The sequence below is a fragment of the Poecilia reticulata genome, chromosome 16 (genome assembly GCF_904066995.2).
Source record: "Poecilia reticulata chromosome 16, P_reticulata-male-v2, whole genome shotgun sequence".
Lineage (NCBI taxonomy): Eukaryota > Metazoa > Chordata > Actinopteri > Cyprinodontiformes > Poeciliidae > Poecilia > Poecilia reticulata.
Window position 1 is genome coordinate 25,228,892 of NC_088845.1, and position 17,840 is coordinate 25,246,731.

The window sequence follows — 17,840 nt, forward strand, 5'->3', positions numbered from 1 at the left end:
TTGAATGACGGCTAAGTACTTTGTTTGATGAAAAATTTGCAATAACTGTAGGAGCAAAACATGAGCTTCCTGCTTTTGATGGGATTTAGGTCCGGCCTTTGACTGGGCCGTGATGCACTTCGATCAAAACCTTGACATTTTAGCTCCCACCAGAGCTGTGGATCTGTGGAGCTAGTTAGCAAGGGCTGCTGTATTTGGATTACCATTAAATTACCTACAGGACTGTATCTACTAATTAGGTGAATTCTGATAGTAGTTAGAAGTACTACGATTTTCTTTAACTTTAAAATTATGAGCTACTTTTAACTGGATTAAACCTCAGATAAAATATATTAACTACATTTTGTGGCTGCAACAAGACAAAAAGTGGAAAAGTTTGCTTTTCCTGCCGTACGAGAAGACATGTCACAGATCATTAACTCCATGTTGCCAGAAGGAAACGAACAAGTGAAAAAACAAAATAAATAAACTACTCTACGGAAATAATAAATGCTCAGTTCTCTCGCAAATTATCACACGGTCTTATTGAATTAGCAGTTTTTTTTTTTAGTCTTTTTAATTTGTAAAAATAAATTGCAGTCAGATTTCACTAATTCAAAAATGATTTATTCTCCCCTTCCCCTCTTTTCAGTTTCAAAGCTATTAGCGGGATCTTTGATTGAGATTAACAGAGGCCTGAAATCAATGAAAGATAATTAAAAAGCTTTTGTGAAGGGCAGACGCTCGGTTCAGTGAGTAGGTGTGTGTTTGAGACAGAATGTGGGAGACAAATTAAGGAGCACGGCACTGCATGGCACAATTAGCAGACTCAAATCCAAACATGGAAAGCGGTGAACTCCTACGCCTAAATAGGTCAGGTATTCACCAAGTAGGGTCTGTTTATGTTCTACGAATAAAATAACTGTTGGGATTTTTTTAACCATTACAGATTCGTAAAGAAAAGTCAGTGGATCTGATTAGGTCGACAAAGACGGGATAGGAAGTGCAGCTCTGCTCGCCTGTCGCCTCCAACACTGAGAGTGACCGCCACGGTTCCTCCGTTCATCAGAATGATTCACGTGTCTGAGCAGAGAAAATCAGCTTAGGATAAAACAGTTTAAAAGTTGTTCTTTTCATTGTGTTGCTTGAACTGTGTCGGCCTGCAGCAGGCCTAGAGCAAGCCGCAGCTGAGGCCATCGGTGATTCAAACTTTATTTCAATAAGTATTTAAGCACAGATAGGCCAGTAATGTGATCTTATTCTGTTTTATGGGGGCTTTACATTCCTCTGCTCTCATTCACCTATATTAAATGTTTCTGAATATTTTCTGTACAATTGTTGAATTGAGTCCGCTATCTCAGCTGATAATGCTAACGCTATTAGCTCTGCTAATGCTAAGACGCCAACCACGGTTAGTTTATGCTGTGCTTAACACTCAACTTTTTCTGTTTATGCCGTAATTAGTCATTGTAGAGAAAAGGGGTTTTCAAGAGGTGCTTAATAGCACCACATCTGCTACTTTCCTTCTTTGCTACACTGAACTGCTAATCCCAGGTGTGACATCATCACGTCTGCCATTTGTTTGCCATCTTGCGATTCGTAAAGATTATTAAGTCACCATCTTGGTAGTCCGTCATGTCATCCAGTCAGTCGATGTGATTGCTAGTTAGTACAACACTGAGAATCGATTGTCCAAAATGTTTGTGATTTTTACTTCAGCAAATCATTTTTAAAACATTACTTTATTCAAAGTTTGTTTTATTTCCCCCTCAGCGCTGCATTTAAACTGCTTGTTTTAAAACATTACAGCTGTTATTTATTGTGGCCTTTCAGAAACACACTTTGGTTCTTAAACATACATTTTCTCACTGAATTGTGACATCACTATCATTTTATTAGATATTTTTTACAAGTAAAAAAAAAATCATTATTATTATTTCACTTTCACTTGTTAGCTTAGTTGAATGTTGCTAGTCCAGTTAAAGAGTTTGTTTACTAAAGTATTTTACCTGGAAGTATTTCGTTAAATGTTTACATTTTGTGTTTATTCCCTATTTGATGTCTGGCAATATCAATGTTCAAATTTACTCCATCTATTCTACAATGGCACACAGAGGATTTTCTGCTATTGATTTCTCACAATGAGGTGGTGCAGGTGCCCTGACTTAGTAATTTTGATCTAAATTACAAACTTTGTTAACATTATTAGCCTTTGACACTTATTAATAGTCAAACCAAACCTATTCCTGTACAACATCAGAAACACTAAGCTGAGTACCAGATATTTAAAATGAATAGACTTAAAGTATTAGGGCTCTAAAATGTGATCAACATCATACATTTGATGACTCCAATGTGTGCATTAGTGTGAAAAACAGAAAAGCTGTGGACCGAGGACATGGGGTATTTTTTTTATGACCAAATAAATTAGTTATATTTCCACTGGGATGCTGCTTGGTGAATCATCCCCTCGCTACAAGGAAATAGCTGAAATATAGCACTGTGTGTTGCTCAGGGTGGAGAGTCAGAGAGAGACGGCACACTGAGGCAGCGCTGGGGTAATGAGGGAGCTTCCACAAAATGACAAATTTGTCAGACAAATAAAGGGGAAAAAGAAAAAAGGGGTCTGTGACACGGAGAGAGAGAGAGACAGAGTGGGTGGTTCAGATGGCCAGAACTAATTAGTGAGGAGAATTACAAATATATCTACACATGCAAATGTCCTCTCCTTCCTTTTTCACGCACAGCTACAAAGTAGAGTAGCTTCCAGGCACAGCCTTGGGTCAGTTCATGCAACACAAAGGTGGCAGCTGACCTTGTGTCCCACGTGCAGAAACTTTTTCATGACCCTGCGGCCAAGCCAAAACATTAGGGATGCATTTTGCATAATTCATAGAGGTGTACAGAAAAATTAGACGTTTTTTTTAACCTTCCGTCGACGACTTGAAATGTGTTTTCGTTGGACTCCCAGCCCAAAAATAAAGTCCTGGTGCAAATCAAAAATGGAATAACAATTAACAACTCATTACAACCAGAATAAAAAGAAAGCATATGTATTAGGAAAGGACGTAAACCTTGACGTTTGTTATATTCAGTGGGTTACAGTTCGATGTAAAACGGCGTATCAGGCTCAGCATCACAGAGTGAAGTGTAAGTCTTGTACTTTGGATTTTTTTTATTTTTATTATTTTATTGCAGGATCATAACAGGGAATTGTGGTACTATTTAATATTGCAGGATGATATTTATTAGGGTTAGCGTACTGTTTCCCAACTCTTGCCTATCTTTTCTTTATTACAATATCTTTACTTCTTCTTTATGGGCTTCAGCATCTCAGCGACTGTAAAACATACATCATGTCAGCAGAGCATTGAGATCAATGAAACACCATCCAGCAGGCCAATATATATTATTGGCAAGCAGAATTTGCATTCAAGGAACGTTAAATAAAATATCCGACCAAATGTTGCATCCGAGCGGTCCTATGCGATCCCATCATTACAGATATCGACACTGTGATTCAATATATTGTGCACCTCTGGCAGAATGAAAATAGATATTTCTCCAGTGTTTCAAGGCTGCATTTGCAAATAATGCAGCTAATCAATATTTCCAACACAGCGGAGTTATTGATTTAACGGTTCAATTAAAGGGGGCAGCGTTGCATTATGAGGAAAAACGAAACACTGTCACCTTGTTAAAATAAAGTTTAGTAAATGTCAGTTTTCTACTTGGTGTGAGAAAACCAACAAACTCGTATTGATTGTGTTTGAGGAGCAGCAGCTGTGCTGCACTGCACTCTCTTCCAGGTTGGCTTTCATCAGAGCAACAAATCATACCGACTATCCCACAAAATTGGACAGACTCTTGACCAGATACTGACAGGAAGAAACAACCCAGCATCCCCCCCACCCCCCTCAATCTGTCTTGCACCTTCTGTCAGTCTCATTCTGGAGAAACTGCACATTATTCGGGAGAGTAGGAAGCCTGGTATGAGTCTGTGAGAGTTAGAGTGTGTGTAAGTCTGTGTCTAGTTATTATTTTATTATCTCTCAATGGCCCCAAGATTCTCTCCTGCCAGAGCACAAATTTAGATACATTGCATCAGACGCTGCTGCTGTGTGAGCGACTCACCAGCCGTTTAATGATCCTCAGAGCCGTGCGTTGGACTCGGGGGTTCTCGGAGTTCACGTGAGCGCGCAGGAGATGGGAGAAGCTCTGTAAACACGAAGGCGACAAGCAGTCCTGACCTTCTCCGCCGTACAACTGTACCAGTAAGGACAGACACTGAATGGATTCCTCCCACACTTCCTGGTTTTCAGTGGACAGCTGGAGAGACGATGGAAACACACAACAACCACAGTTCAATTTGTGTTAATGCTAGAATTACTTGAATTTTAAAGATGACTTTTTTTTAGCTACCGATGTTTACAACACACTGTGTTGTGTGTGTAGAGAAACTTTATGAGCTTAAACCTGGAGTTAACAGGGCATTATGTTAATCTGATTCCTAAAAGTTGTTTAGCGCGGAGCGGAGCGGGCAAAACAGATTTTCCTCCTAAATAGACGAACTACAAAGCCTTGGGAAAGTGTGACAAATTGTATTTACATCGACACTGCATTATTAGGAGAATTATAACAAAGAATACAGAAACTCTAAATAAAATACACTGAGGTTTAGGTGGCATTGTGGTGACGTTTTGCTGCTTCAGGACTTGGATGATCGTAACGGCTGGAACCATGAATTCTCCTTTCTCGCCAGAAAACCCTGAAGAAGAATGGTTGAGGTATCAATTTGTAACCTGCATTCAGCCAAAATGAAACGATTAAACTTTCTACATTAACAAAAGGTCTACCGGTGTCTAAAGCTACCCGTTTTGGCAGTTTTAGTGACGTTTCATTGCTATCGACAGCGTTTCGCTCACTCACTAATCTTTCAAAGGGCAAAGGGGCTGAGCAGAGGTCGAGTGTGTGTTGGCTGCTCCATCAACCCTCTAATGTGTTCATTGTGTCCCTGGAGACGCCCCTCTTTTCTGGGCCCCAAGTTCCTTTCTTGCTGCTCTCTCCACAATGCCATCGACTTTCCAGGATGACTCACAGCATTCTCCGTTCTGCGTGGATTCTTTCTTCTGTCTCACAGGCAGTTTATTTCATTTTTATTTGAGCTGAAAGGCACATAACACACTCAGAATAAAAAGTCAACACCAACAAAATGGAATGCATGAATTAATCTCCTTTTTTTTAGCAGTGCATTGTTGACTTGTCTTGTTTTCATCATCTGCAACACGATCCACTGCGCCATCATTCCAGAGAATATTTAATTCAGTGGCCGCCCTCAGAAGAAGATGGGAAATATATCAATATTTCATTTTGTTAAGTTTGTTTAAGTGTATATTCAGTGCTTGTGGTTGCTCTCTGAACCATTTACATTTCATAAAATTAAAGATGACAGTTTTTTCTTCTTATGAGGCAACCCTGTCTTCACCAAACTCTGCCTAGCTTTGAGGGCTACTTAAATCTAAATGTCAAAGGTGATAAGAACAGGTTACATTTACATTTAAAGAATTTGAATTTTGGTCGTTTATTTTAGATTTTGTGATACTAAATTTAATCTGAACTCTATTAACAGTTTGCACTGAGATTTTGAGGCCACATGAAGGAATGGGGGAGTTATCTGCAGCACATTTGATGGACAGCAGAGAAAATAGAGCCAGAATCTGAGAATGTTTAAGAGGCTCCTTTGATTAAATGTTCAAAATGTCTCCCCCCCCCCAAAAAAGCTAAAAATGTACTCTATACTTAACTTCCTGTTTGTGAGATTTCTATAACTATAACAATCAACAGTGGTTAAATGTAAGCTAAATATGTACGGCCATCTTGCATTTCCTTCATTCTACACACTGTTTATGTCACCAGCCCATCTCTTCTGCTCATGGCAAGGACAGCATTGTTTCATATTATGTGGTATCTGGTAAAGGTTTTCATATCTCCTGAACTTTCTAAATCTTCTCACATTTCATCCACAAACAACGATGTTTTTTTTTGGGGGTTTCATGTAAAAGGTGGCGTTGCAGGCCAAACAGGAGCGTTGTGTAATGCAAAAAGGAAATGTTTGGTGTTCGGTTCTGAGCTGTGGAAACTTGATGCTTAAAAGTGTTCATCACTGCAGGTTTCACCAACTCAAAATTTAATTATTTTGTACGGTCTTTTTAAAATCATCATGAAGAAAATTTAAGACAAGTGTCATTTCCAAAATGTACTAAAGAAAATTGCATATTTTATAAAGAAGAGCCGAGCTTGATTCACAGAATACACGTAGAATCGTTCCGGTTGGCAGGAGAAGTGAGACAGTGGCAACGATGAACCACATCTGGCCAGCTAGCGATACATTTACACTTTCCAATGATGGACATAAAAAGGTAGCTAGCTAGCAAGGGTTTATTGTTGGCTAGTTAGCGGTAGCCTCCTCTGCTTCACGTCACAGAACGTAATCAAGATGTCTGACAGAAAAGTCCCACAAGAAAAATAAACTACATATATAGTAATCAATAGACCTGCCAGGGCAAAATTTAAGACCAGTGAATAACTTATTTAAGGCCAATTTACATATTTTCCAGTGAATTTAAGACATTTTAAGGCCTTCATTTTACATACGTAAATAAGACTTTTTAAGGGTGCGGGGACACCCGACATCCGTGAGTTGAATTTTGTGATCTCGCATTAATCTTCAGAGATAGGGCGTTTACACATCCAGAGTCATGGAGGCGAAGTCAAAGCACCATCTCACAGATGACGGGGGGGGGGGAGCTGTGGAGATGTAATTTGTTTTGAGGGTGGCTGTTACACTGCAGCTCTTTAAGCTCCATGTGGATGTGTGCAGAGGCTTTCTCAACATCAGGAAGACCAAGAAACACGACACAAAGGTCAGGGATAAAGTTGCAGAGAGGGCTGTTATGAAACTATTTGAAGCTTTTAAGACCTGTCTCAAGTCATCATCTGAACATGGAAAAAGTATTTCCCAACAGCAAAAAACAAACAAACAAAAAAACACCACAGACACAGCTAATCCAAAATCACAGGCTGGGCAAGAAGAGCATAACCCGAGAAGAAGAAAAGTGGGACATGGTAACTTGGGAGGAGCTGCAGGGACTCAAAGCTCAGGTGGGAGATTCTCTTGACCAAACAAGTATTAGTGATAGAACAGTTTGGATCAAAGGATATGGATATATCGGAATGGTGCAATTAAAGTTCAGATCAGAAACTGAACAAGAATCCAATGTCAAAGTTCGCAGACAATCTGAGGTGGAGCCATTTTGGAAAAGAATAATGTGTTCAGTGCAGATGTGTTAAATTGCTGGAAACATAGCACAAAAAAAAAAAGCGCTACTGAGATAAATTAGTCCTGTAAAGTACTGACTAAGGAATGCCAAATACAAAAGCACAACACACTTGCCGTATTTTCTTTTCCTTTTTTTCTCCAAACTTAAAAAAGAACCTTAATCATTTTCCTTCCACTCTAAAATCCTGCACCACTTTGTGCGAGTCCATCACACAAAACACCAATGAAACACAGTTTGTGGCTGGCAAAGTTCTTCGGTCGTGAAAACTTTCGCCATGCAGTGCGAATAATCCAGAGACGTACACAAACACGCTGGGAGAAAAAGTATCAGCACAAACACAAAAAGGCTGCGAGTGTAAGGTCTCACCATGTGAATGAGGTGAGTGCTGAGTTGGCTCAAGGGTCTGTTGGCTACGAGCAGTTTCTCTGCTGCCTCCGTTTCTGCTGCTGAACAAGATAGCCTCTGGCTCTATACACACGCACACACACACACACACACGCGCACTTTAAATCATTTATAGAGATTTGACAGTCAATAATGATTTATCCAGAGACTTGTCAAGACTTATTCTGACACAGAAAGACGATGTGATAGACTAAGAAAGGAAATAGTTTCCCTGCGTGACGTTACTGCCGCTGTTCCTTAACGAGACGGTCAGGACAACATCGACTGAACTCTTTTCTTTGCCACGCCAAGTATTTTTAGCGTGCCACAAAGAATTAACCTTCTCATATTCTGTGTTTTGGTTTTTTTTCCCTTCATCATTAGCGTCCCGGTAATACAGTTTGGCTTATTTTAGTTCAGTCCGTGCCTGCAGTGAAACTTCAGGCCAATTAGTAGTGGAATAAGATGATTAATACTGGCGTACATCCTCTTTCTCCACCAAAGTCACTGCTGTTCTGGGGTTTTTTTTTTCTTCTCCCACCTCTGTGCTGAAATATCTGACATACTCTCTCTTGACAAACTGCGAAACAGTTTAGGAAGAGCGGCCGAGTCACGTCCGCTTCCCTTATCGGACCTTATTACCCAAAAGAATTTGGTTTAGGCAGAATTTTTCTTTTTTAATGAGCTTTGCATTTATGGTGGAATTGATTTCTGCTGCACATTCTCTTTGTTCCTTTTTTCCATCTCCATCTCTCTTTCCATGCTTTCTCTTCTCCCCTCTTTCCTCTCTGTCCTCTCTTTCACCCAGTCTTTTACCCTCCTTCCACTTTAGTCCCCCCCACCCCCTTGTCCAGGCATTAATATGTATGCACTGGGCTGGGGTGCACAGTATGGGGAGATGGGGGCTGGTTTGTGTGTATGCGTGTGTCTGTCTATATAGTGAGGCAAGCTGAGGACAAAGCCAGCGGTGATAATGAGGCCGCAGGGACATAGCCAGACAGGCCCCTCAGTATATGCCTGTGTGTGTGTATGCGTGTGTGTGTGCGTGTCCCAGGGACCTCATGCACTTTCTCCTGAGTCTGCAACTTCAATATTGCAGTTGCTTAAACCTGCTAGCTTCTACCTCATACATCAATGGACACACACTCGAACACACACATGCACTCGCCTTTGGGGGAAAAGATAGAAGGACAACATTTTCAGGTAGATGACTTTGTGATTTTTGTCAGCTGATGTGGGCTCACCGGAGATGAAGAGGCCAAGTATCGGTAAAAATGTTTTTTAAAAAGGGTGGAAAATGAAGTACCTTGCAAAAGTATTCACAGCTCTTTAACTTTTTTTTACAAACTTAAATGTGTTACCAAAATTTTGTTTTAGACCAACATCAAGTACTGCAAAATTGTGAAGTGGACAGAAAACATGAGTTTTTTATTTTTATTTACAAATAAAAGTCTAAGCATCCATTTGAATTCATCCCTCCCGAGTGTAGAAACACTTTTCACTGCATTTACAGCTGCAAGTCATTTCAATTAGATCCCTATCAATTTTTCATATCTATAAACTTCAGATTTTTACAAGTCTTTGCAAAGCTACATCAAGCTCCATCAGACTGGATGGACAACAACTGTTCACATCAATTTTCTTTTCTTGCCACAGTTTCTCATTTCAATTCCGGTCAGGACTTTGACTGGTCCATTCTTACGCATAAAAATGCTTTCACTGAACAAACCGCAAAATATGTAGGGTCACTTTCCTGCTGGAAAGGGATTTTCAGCACTACTGTCAAGTCTTTTAGAGACTCTTTTTCCCCCCACAAATGTTAAGTAATTAACCATCATATACCTGAAGCAGTGTAGTTTTCCACCACACAGTATTGTTTTACATGACCAAAACTGAACATTTTTTTTGCCACATCAGAGCAGAACACCTTCTTCAATGTATGTGGTGTGTCTCTTCTACATGGTTTGTGGCAAACTGTTTGCATGACTTCTTGACTATTTTGACATCTGAAGAAAGTTTGCTCTACTGAATTTTATTTGTGGGTATTAGTGTAAAGGGGATTACAAATTTTACTGGAAAGAAAAATTAAAACCATATATTCTTTTCTAAAAATTTTACTTCTTTGTGCTGTTCTATTAAAAAAATTGTATAAATACATTGAAGTTTCTGGTTATAATGTAACAAAACATAATAGTTTTGCAAAGTGATGTACAGCTTATAAGCGGAAATGTAACAAGTTGCAATAAATGATCTCATATAAGGAAAAAAAATATGCATATTTATATATTGTGTTCTTCATATAATTCTATAGTAAAGATCGACAGGGTTTGTTCATTTGAGCTGTCGTACCTGCAGTGCAGTTCGCACAACACCTGATGTTTGCTTTAGGACGTTGTGCAGCAGTTCCAGAAGAGCTTGCAGAACAACCAGGCTGATTTTCCTTCCAGCATGCTTTTCTCCATCAAGGTAAACCTGCGCAGCTTCCGAGAGAGTGCTCACCAACACCTCCACCAGCTCTGTGGAGCAGAAAATGCTTCCAAGTCAGGGCTGAATCTGACTTTCATATTTGTTGTACCAGGAAAACTTGTAAAGATTTCAAACTCACATAAAGCTACTACTCAGGTTAAGGCTACACAGTCAAAATGAATGATGTTTTGCTATTAAGACAGCCACATTTTTTTCTCTCTGCCAAACTTGGTCATGACCAGAATCACAATTTTTATTTAATGTGTGTATATATTAGTGTGTCTAAAAAATGTTTTTGCCAGTCATCTCAGAAAGTGAAACTTGTATAAAAAAAATCATCAAGAATAAGAGTGATATAATCCAGGCCCTTTGTTATAAATGTAATGGTTGGAGCTTACAGATCATGTCTCAGAAAATTAGAATACTGTGACAACGGTTCTTATTGAAAATTGAGTGGAAGGAAGAAGTGTGGTAACAGGGAGAACCGCAGGTTTAGTGAAACCCATTCCAGAAGAGCTGCCATAGACAGACAAATACCAGACATGGGCTACAGATGTCACATTCGGCATGTCAAGCCTCTCTCCTGAACCAGAGACAACATCAGAGGCATCTTACCTGAACTAATGAGAAAAGGTATCGGACTGTTTTGGGTGTTCTGGGATCGTCACATCAGCTGCCAGGCTTGATTGGTTTTTATACTTGGCCTTTACACCATTTTGTAATGGTTATGAGTAAATAAAGTTCAAGGAATAAAAAGAAAATGCGCTTTCAGTTGCAACATTCTCCTCAAGAGGATGAAGTCTAAATTTAATATTAGTCATAAATTCAACCCAACAACTTTATGTTGCACTAAAAAAGAAACGATATCACCTTCTGGTAAAACAGTCAATTTATTGTTTAGACATGAACCACGACTAAAACAAACTTAATTAATGGGATTATTAAAAAAAATAATAACACAATGTACTTCTCTTTCTTCCTTTAAAATAGCACAGGGCACAGAGGCTGACCAAAACTATATAATATAGTTTATATATAATATGATCCAGCTAACCTTAATTACTTTCACCACACACAGACTCACCTTCCATTGCTCATTATATTTGACAGAACATACCTCCCCTTTTGAAGTAAGTTTAACAAGCTTTTATGAGCCTCCAGAGATGTTGCAGGCAACCACAACCGAGAACGTCTAAACAGAAATGTCTGCAAATACAAGCTGAAACACAAATCATGGATCCCAATGAATGCAGCTTTATAGTAAGTCCACACTTCTGGCCCTTCTTTTCTGTTTCTCATGAAAAAGAAAATAAACAGATGCCCTTAAACCAATTAATATATTAAATCCATCTTCTCAATGATAAAAACTCATCCAGTTTTCTTTTTTAGTTCAAATAGATCTTTTGTTAAAAAGCAGATGATGCTCGATTTCGGTTAGTGTAACTAACATTGCAGGCTCTAGAAAGATCAGTCAGATGTACTGTTACTCTGCCAAATTGCCAAATTATTTTGTTGGACGGCACTGGGCTGTTCAAATCAAATCAAATCAAAAAAAAAACAACAACTCTGCTGTTATGCTTGAAATATATTTAATGAAGTGGAGAAAAACTGCAAGTAAAGTTTTGAAACTAGAGACTGGACAGCCCGAAAACAAGGTTGGTCAAATACGTTTCCTGTAGATTAAAAGAAAAATAAAGTACATAGAGAACCTCTCAAATAGTTGCTTTTGGGAGATTTGGGGGTTGCAATGGTGGAAGCTGCCAAGTTTAGGCATATGAGGGAGGGAGAGCAACAAAGCAAATAAACCAAATAGTCATAGAATGTCACTTAGATTTTATAACTACGGTTTTGTCTTTATCATATGTTAAGTTTTTTCATGTTTTTCAGAATGTTATGGATGTGCAAGCACCTAATCTGGAGGCAATCAGCTACAGATGAACTACAAAAACAACGAAAAGCAAAGTAATATGGAATATTTCAGTAGTGGCATGAACAGCACTTGAAATAAAATAGATATCTAATTGAAAACAATAACATAGTTTTGGTATTTCTGCTCAAGACTATTGCTAACAATAACAATAATATCACTACTGCCCAATAATGGTACTTAATATCATTGGAGTAATTATGACTCGAGTTCAGGGTAGCACAACAAACTCACATCATGGCAACATCTGAATACACAGCAATTTAGAAATGTCACAGCAGAAAACCTATTAGCTCTATCAATGTTTGTGCAATACAACATTTAGCATTTATCTCATTTAGACACTTGGTCATTTTAAAAGGTATTTAAAAAATATATATAAATAAATGATGATGATGATAACAGTAAGCAGTTACCTTGCAGTGATCTATTTTAGTATTTTGTCATCATCCAAGTTAAAAATAGACATTGTGCAAAAGCTTAGCAGAGTTATCTATTTATAAACCGCATTTAAATCAGTTCTGTTGGGAAACGACACACTGAAATGCTCAGAGCACCAGAGGAGCGAAGAGGAAAACTCATCTGACTCACGAATGGCCAATAAAAACTATTTTAGCTCATGGTAGTTGTAAACACATTGCATATAAATGAATGATTAAAACAAGTTCAACGTTTAATTATTAATTAACATCCTTTCAATATAAAATACATAAATTCCTACTATTTTTAGTTAAAACTTGGGAGTACATGGGTAACTCCTGAGCCCAGTCCAGTCTGACTCAGATAAACAAACTTTTATGTCTGATTATTCTGGCATTTAACACATTTAATGACTTTGGTAAACCTGATTAACCTAAAACAGAAAAAAAAGAAGTTTAGATTCATTGAATACCGAGAGAAAAAAAATGTGTCATTGTATCTTCAACTTGGAGAACAACCATACCATTGATTTAAACTATGAAGAAATGTCAATTCAGTTCATCTCTGTAAGCCTTGCTATTAGAAAAACATTAATATGGAAGACAGATGTTGGTGTAGAAGTTATGCTAAAGAGCAAAATGATCGATTTCACATATATGTGGGAGTTTGCTGGAACACCATTTGGGAAATGACCTGAAACAAATTTTGAATGATGACTTATTGATGCAAATCGCATCGACATTAAGCAGCGCATGCACTGAAGCAGTTTGCCAAGATGCCAAAAAAATAAATAAATAAAATAAATAAATAAATAAATAAATAAAATGCAAGAAAGACAGAAAAAAATATATATATACCATCCATATAAGCAGAGAGGAATGGTTGGTGAAGTGTTTTTCTATAATCAAAGATGACGTTGTCTCATGTTTTGTCCAAACCTCAACCCTGGACCGAGCTCAAAGACATCTCGGCACATTAAGTACTTCTGAACTGTTGGACTGAATTTCTGATGCTCCCAATGTGTCCATTTCCTTATTAAATCCGTCAGTCTGCTCGTCAGTGTGCCTACAAAACAGGTTTCATATTCCCTCTCAGTGGATAAGCCCTAGGCTTCGTATCTTTATTTAATCAGATTACAGCCTAGACGGTTTCCGTCAGTCTGCCGCGCGCGCCCAAATTAAAACCGAGCAATCTACGAGCGTGCACATTAGAGCAAACTTTATTTTGAAATCACATTTCACTGTGGAATCAGGTTATCTCTCTCCTGCTGATTCTTTTCATCGCTGTCACTCGTTTTTAACCTCCCAATTTTCTCCTCTATAATCCCATCCCCTTTCCAAGTGTCTCTGACCCAAATGTAGGCCTGTTTATCCCATTCTTCCTCCCATCAACCTTTCTGCAACCATTTTTACTGTTTTGGCTCCCTTGTCATATTCCCTCCCTCCCGTTCTTTTTTTGTCATCTTTTTTTTTCCTTTTTCCCTTTTTCTTGTTCCCTTCTTCTGTCCTATCTCTGTCTTCATTCCCCAGGGGGTATTATCTCAGTCAGAGGCAAATCTGCCCAATTATAAACCTCATCTCCTCTCTCTCTGTTACACACACACGCGCACGCACGCACACACACACACAGATGCTGGGTTCTTCTGAATCCTCTGCTCCACACACACGCACGCACGCACGCACGCACACACACACACACACATCTTCTCTCAGCCTCAAACGTCCACGGAGGAATACACACAGACACGTTTGCACGAGCACACAAAAACCCACTACCTTGTTTTGCTCTTCTTCACTGTCTATTTCATTGTCTAACAACACATACACACACAGACTCGCAAACCACAGCTACCCTCCTCTCTCTCTCTCTGTCACACCTTAAAAAGCCAATTATTCACGCTTCTTCCCTTTTTGCTTTCCTCTCCTCTCCCCTTTCCCCTGTTCTCTCCCATCACTACACCGATCTGCAGAGAACGACTCCCAAAACAACGGGGAGAGGAGAAGAAGGGCCAAAAATAGGTGACAAGGGATGTGTAAAACTGAAAACAGACAAAACAGAAGACGATGAGATGATGGGAGGGAAGGCGATGGGTGGTAGTGGGTGGGGGGGGGGGGGGGGGGGGGACAAAATAGGCGCTGATTAGTTTGGAAAAGTGTGGGACAGTCAAAAACAAAACAGAAAGGACATGAGAAGAATGAAGAAGCAGTAAAGAAGTGGAGATGGTGTTAATTGCCAGGCCAGTGTTAGTGCTGGGTTGACAGTTTCCTGTTGGTAGGGGGGCTGATTGGATGATAATGATGCTGACTAGTGAACTGCTGCACTGCTGACCCAATGGAAACGGAAGAAGAGATGCTGGCTATGAGCTCACCGAGGAAAAGATGGAGAGATGCACACTGAGTCAGTGAAAGGGATGTGGAGACAAATTAGCACGGGTTTCCAGGGAAGCATTAGAGTTGCATTTTATGACCACTGAACAGTACAGTTGTGTTCTGCAAACTTCTGTTTTTACTGTCATTTCCCCTAGTTTGAATTCTTGCATGCATCTATGCATGTTCAAGATTTGTGTATAAATATTTGTTATTTTTTGAATCTATAGTTAAACGTGTAATTGCAACTGTGCGAGATGGTGCAAGAACGAACCAATGTCAAAGAAAGTACTAACCTGTATGTGACAGTAAAAAATTTTTTATTACCTTCACCATAGCTTCATTGGATGCAGTGGACGACAAAACTGCCACATCTTTCTGATGTGAAACAATGACACCCAGATGAATCGTTTCTAAGCTTCCAACTTTAATGTGACGCCTTTCCAGTACAATTCAACTTAAAAATAAAGAAAGGTCAATTTTAGAACATAAAAATACACAATACCCTGGTTGCATGGGCTTAAACTAATACTTGTTGGATTAAAATATGAGCAGTTCTAAATACCAGGCAGTTGTGACCTGAAACCTTTGGGTGTTTGGGAAAAGGAAGTTTATTTTTTCAGCATCACAGCGAGTCCAATCACACATCAACAGAAGAACGGCTTCACCAGAAGAAAATGCAGCTTTTGAGGAAATCAATTAAGTGTGAGCAGAAAATGACCTGAAACGGGTTGTGGATAAGAAAAGTCTTCAAGATTTTGAGAATTTTTGTCAGGTGGAATTGGCAGATATAAGTCAAGATGCTGATAATTTCTTTTTGTCATCAAAAAAGAAATTAAAATGAAGCTACTTTATCAGTGTTAGCTTGATATACATATTAAGACAAACAGGTTATTGTTACTGCTTTTATGATTGTTTTTCAAAAATGAATTTGCTTGATTTTCAGTTGAACTTTAGAAGATATATGTGACATTGCAGGTGGACAATCTTTTTAAATGGTCTCACTTTTTATGTTACAAAATGCTGATATTTTAAGAACGATTTGTCAACTTTAAGATTCGCCGAATTCTCAGGTCTCATTCTCTAATTTGCTTCCTCCGCTGAGCGAACAAAACATTAAAATGGCACAAACAGAAGAGGAAATGGGTGCAGAGTGTGCACTCACTGTACCTTGCTGATGTTGCTGTTGGTGACTCTTCACCGTGTCTCCGCTGAGATTACACAGCAGGACGACTGCACTCTGGACTGTTCCACTGGTGACACTGCTGGCCTTTAAAACAGTTGGACGCAAGGTCAGCTTTCACTTTTACTCATGTAATCAAACAAAAGTTAAAGTTTTACATCTCTACTTTTAGCCAGAAAATATCTAACAATAACTGTGAAGAAGCAAGAAATGGAAAAAAGGAAGGATATGGACTTTAAACTTTATTTATGCCTTCCCCGTATAAGCACAGTTTATGAAAACACAGAAAAAGAAAAAAATCCTTCTGCAGGGTGATAGTGATTCACTTTGCATTTGATTTGACACCAAATCAAACGCACCACAATCTGATAATGTTTTTGCCACTGTCGGCCAAAAATCTTACATCTCCACTTTAAATTTATTTTTACTGCCATGAGCCTAACACAACCTAACGCTCCTTTAAAAGTGATTAACAAATTTACCTCAATGGGTTAGGGTGATCTGCAATGACTTTTTTAGACATAGGTTTGAGTTTTAACTTCTTGACAGTCTGAAGCGTCGGTGAAGCTCGGCTTTAATTCAAGCGCTGACACAGCTGTCAGCGCCATCCCAGAAAATAGTCCCATCCTAATGATCTTTTTTGTTCTCATCACACACTGTGTGCTCGTGCACTCAGGCAGATTTGCTGTGACACTTCTATTGATAGAAGCATGGCAAATGAAAAGCAGCCATGTTCTCTCTGGGAAGAATACCAGATGTCACATTTTGCACAAACTGATCCTTGGCGGGCAAAACTAGAACTAAAAGGTTAAATTGTGTATTTATTCTAGAAGTACTGGAGAATAGTAATATAAGATAATTGTTTATTTTAAGAATAAACAATGTTTCAAACTGCAGCTTTTACCTTCCTCCTACTGCCATCTCCTGAATGCCTCCTTCTCCTTAACTTCTACCCTCACTCCTTCCAGCTAACACTTTCACCTGCTAATAGGATCTGCAGTCCTTACTTTTACAGCTTTTTGCCATTTTTCCTTCTTCCTCCTGCCCCCGTTTCAGCATTTGATCCTTTTAAAGATATGCCAGCTCTGCCTCCAGGGTCTGCGTACATCAGTGTGATCTGTGTACGGGCTGCTAAGTCAGGCTGGTACTCATCAGGTGCAGTTGCCTGAGGCTGAAGACAACGGCATCCGTTCACACTTTGGACAAACTGCCTTTCCGTGACAATGCTAAACCTATTTGATTTTTTTATGAACTAAGAAGGTCACAAAAATACTTTATAGTCAATACAAAAAAACCCTAAACTGAACAATAAAAGTGAGCAAAAAGCAGAGGTTATTTTAATTTGGATCCTCCTAGAAGGTCCTCTAGAAACTCACGCGAAAACAATGTAACTAACAAGAGTCTATTGTAAGCAAATGAATCTAAGCAAAGGCTCAGCAAGCTAACGGTTAACAAGTCTGTTTTAGGCGCCATCCTGAGGTCCTTTTACTTTTGAAGCAGAACTACTTCATCATGTAGACAAATACAATTAAGATAGCTTCTCTGTGAGAAGTGTGATCAGGAGTGACAGGTGTGCTCCGTCTTGATCAGAGGATTTCAGGCAACATAAATCAATCCATAGGTGAGCAACACAGACAGCTCTAATGGACCCAGACATGAGTGGTTCAGACAGCAGTAAACAATCAGGAGACGAGTTAATCAGGCTGTTGGATAAGAGTGTTTAAAAATTCTGCATCAGCTAGTCACGGTTGTGAAAGCAGCCATGTCGAAAGCTC

The 17,840-nt window shown here is 39.1% G+C and overlaps 1 protein-coding gene and 1 long non-coding RNA gene across 10 annotated transcripts in view; one reads left to right on the forward strand and one right to left on the reverse strand.

The window, feature by feature from the left end:
• ulk4 (unc-51 like kinase 4) overlaps window positions 1-17,840 on the reverse strand; it is an 88,803-nt gene that overhangs the window by 6,650 nt on the left and 64,313 nt on the right. For 3 of the 9 annotated variants that reach the window (XM_081616741.1, XM_008432069.3, XM_081616740.1), the window contains 4 exons: window positions 16,053-16,152; window positions 10,053-10,219; window positions 7,686-7,787; window positions 4,114-4,308 (listed from right to left, as the gene is read on the reverse strand). In XM_081616741.1, coding sequence (XP_081472867.1) covers window positions 4,114-4,308; window positions 7,686-7,787; window positions 10,053-10,219; window positions 16,053-16,152 — 564 coding nt within the window. Of the gene's footprint in view, window positions 1-4,113; window positions 4,309-4,648; window positions 4,748-5,077; window positions 5,145-7,685; window positions 7,788-10,052; window positions 10,220-15,209; window positions 15,340-16,052; window positions 16,153-17,072; window positions 17,237-17,840 lie in introns of those variants that run through there. The other 6 variants (XR_535782.3, XM_008432072.3, XR_535783.3 and 3 more) reach the window with 6 other exon arrangements.
• On the forward strand, window positions 11,734-12,203 carry LOC103478319 (uncharacterized). The gene is made up of 2 exons (XR_535779.1): window positions 11,734-11,824; window positions 12,057-12,203. It is a non-coding gene; the product is annotated as an uncharacterized LOC103478319 (long non-coding RNA).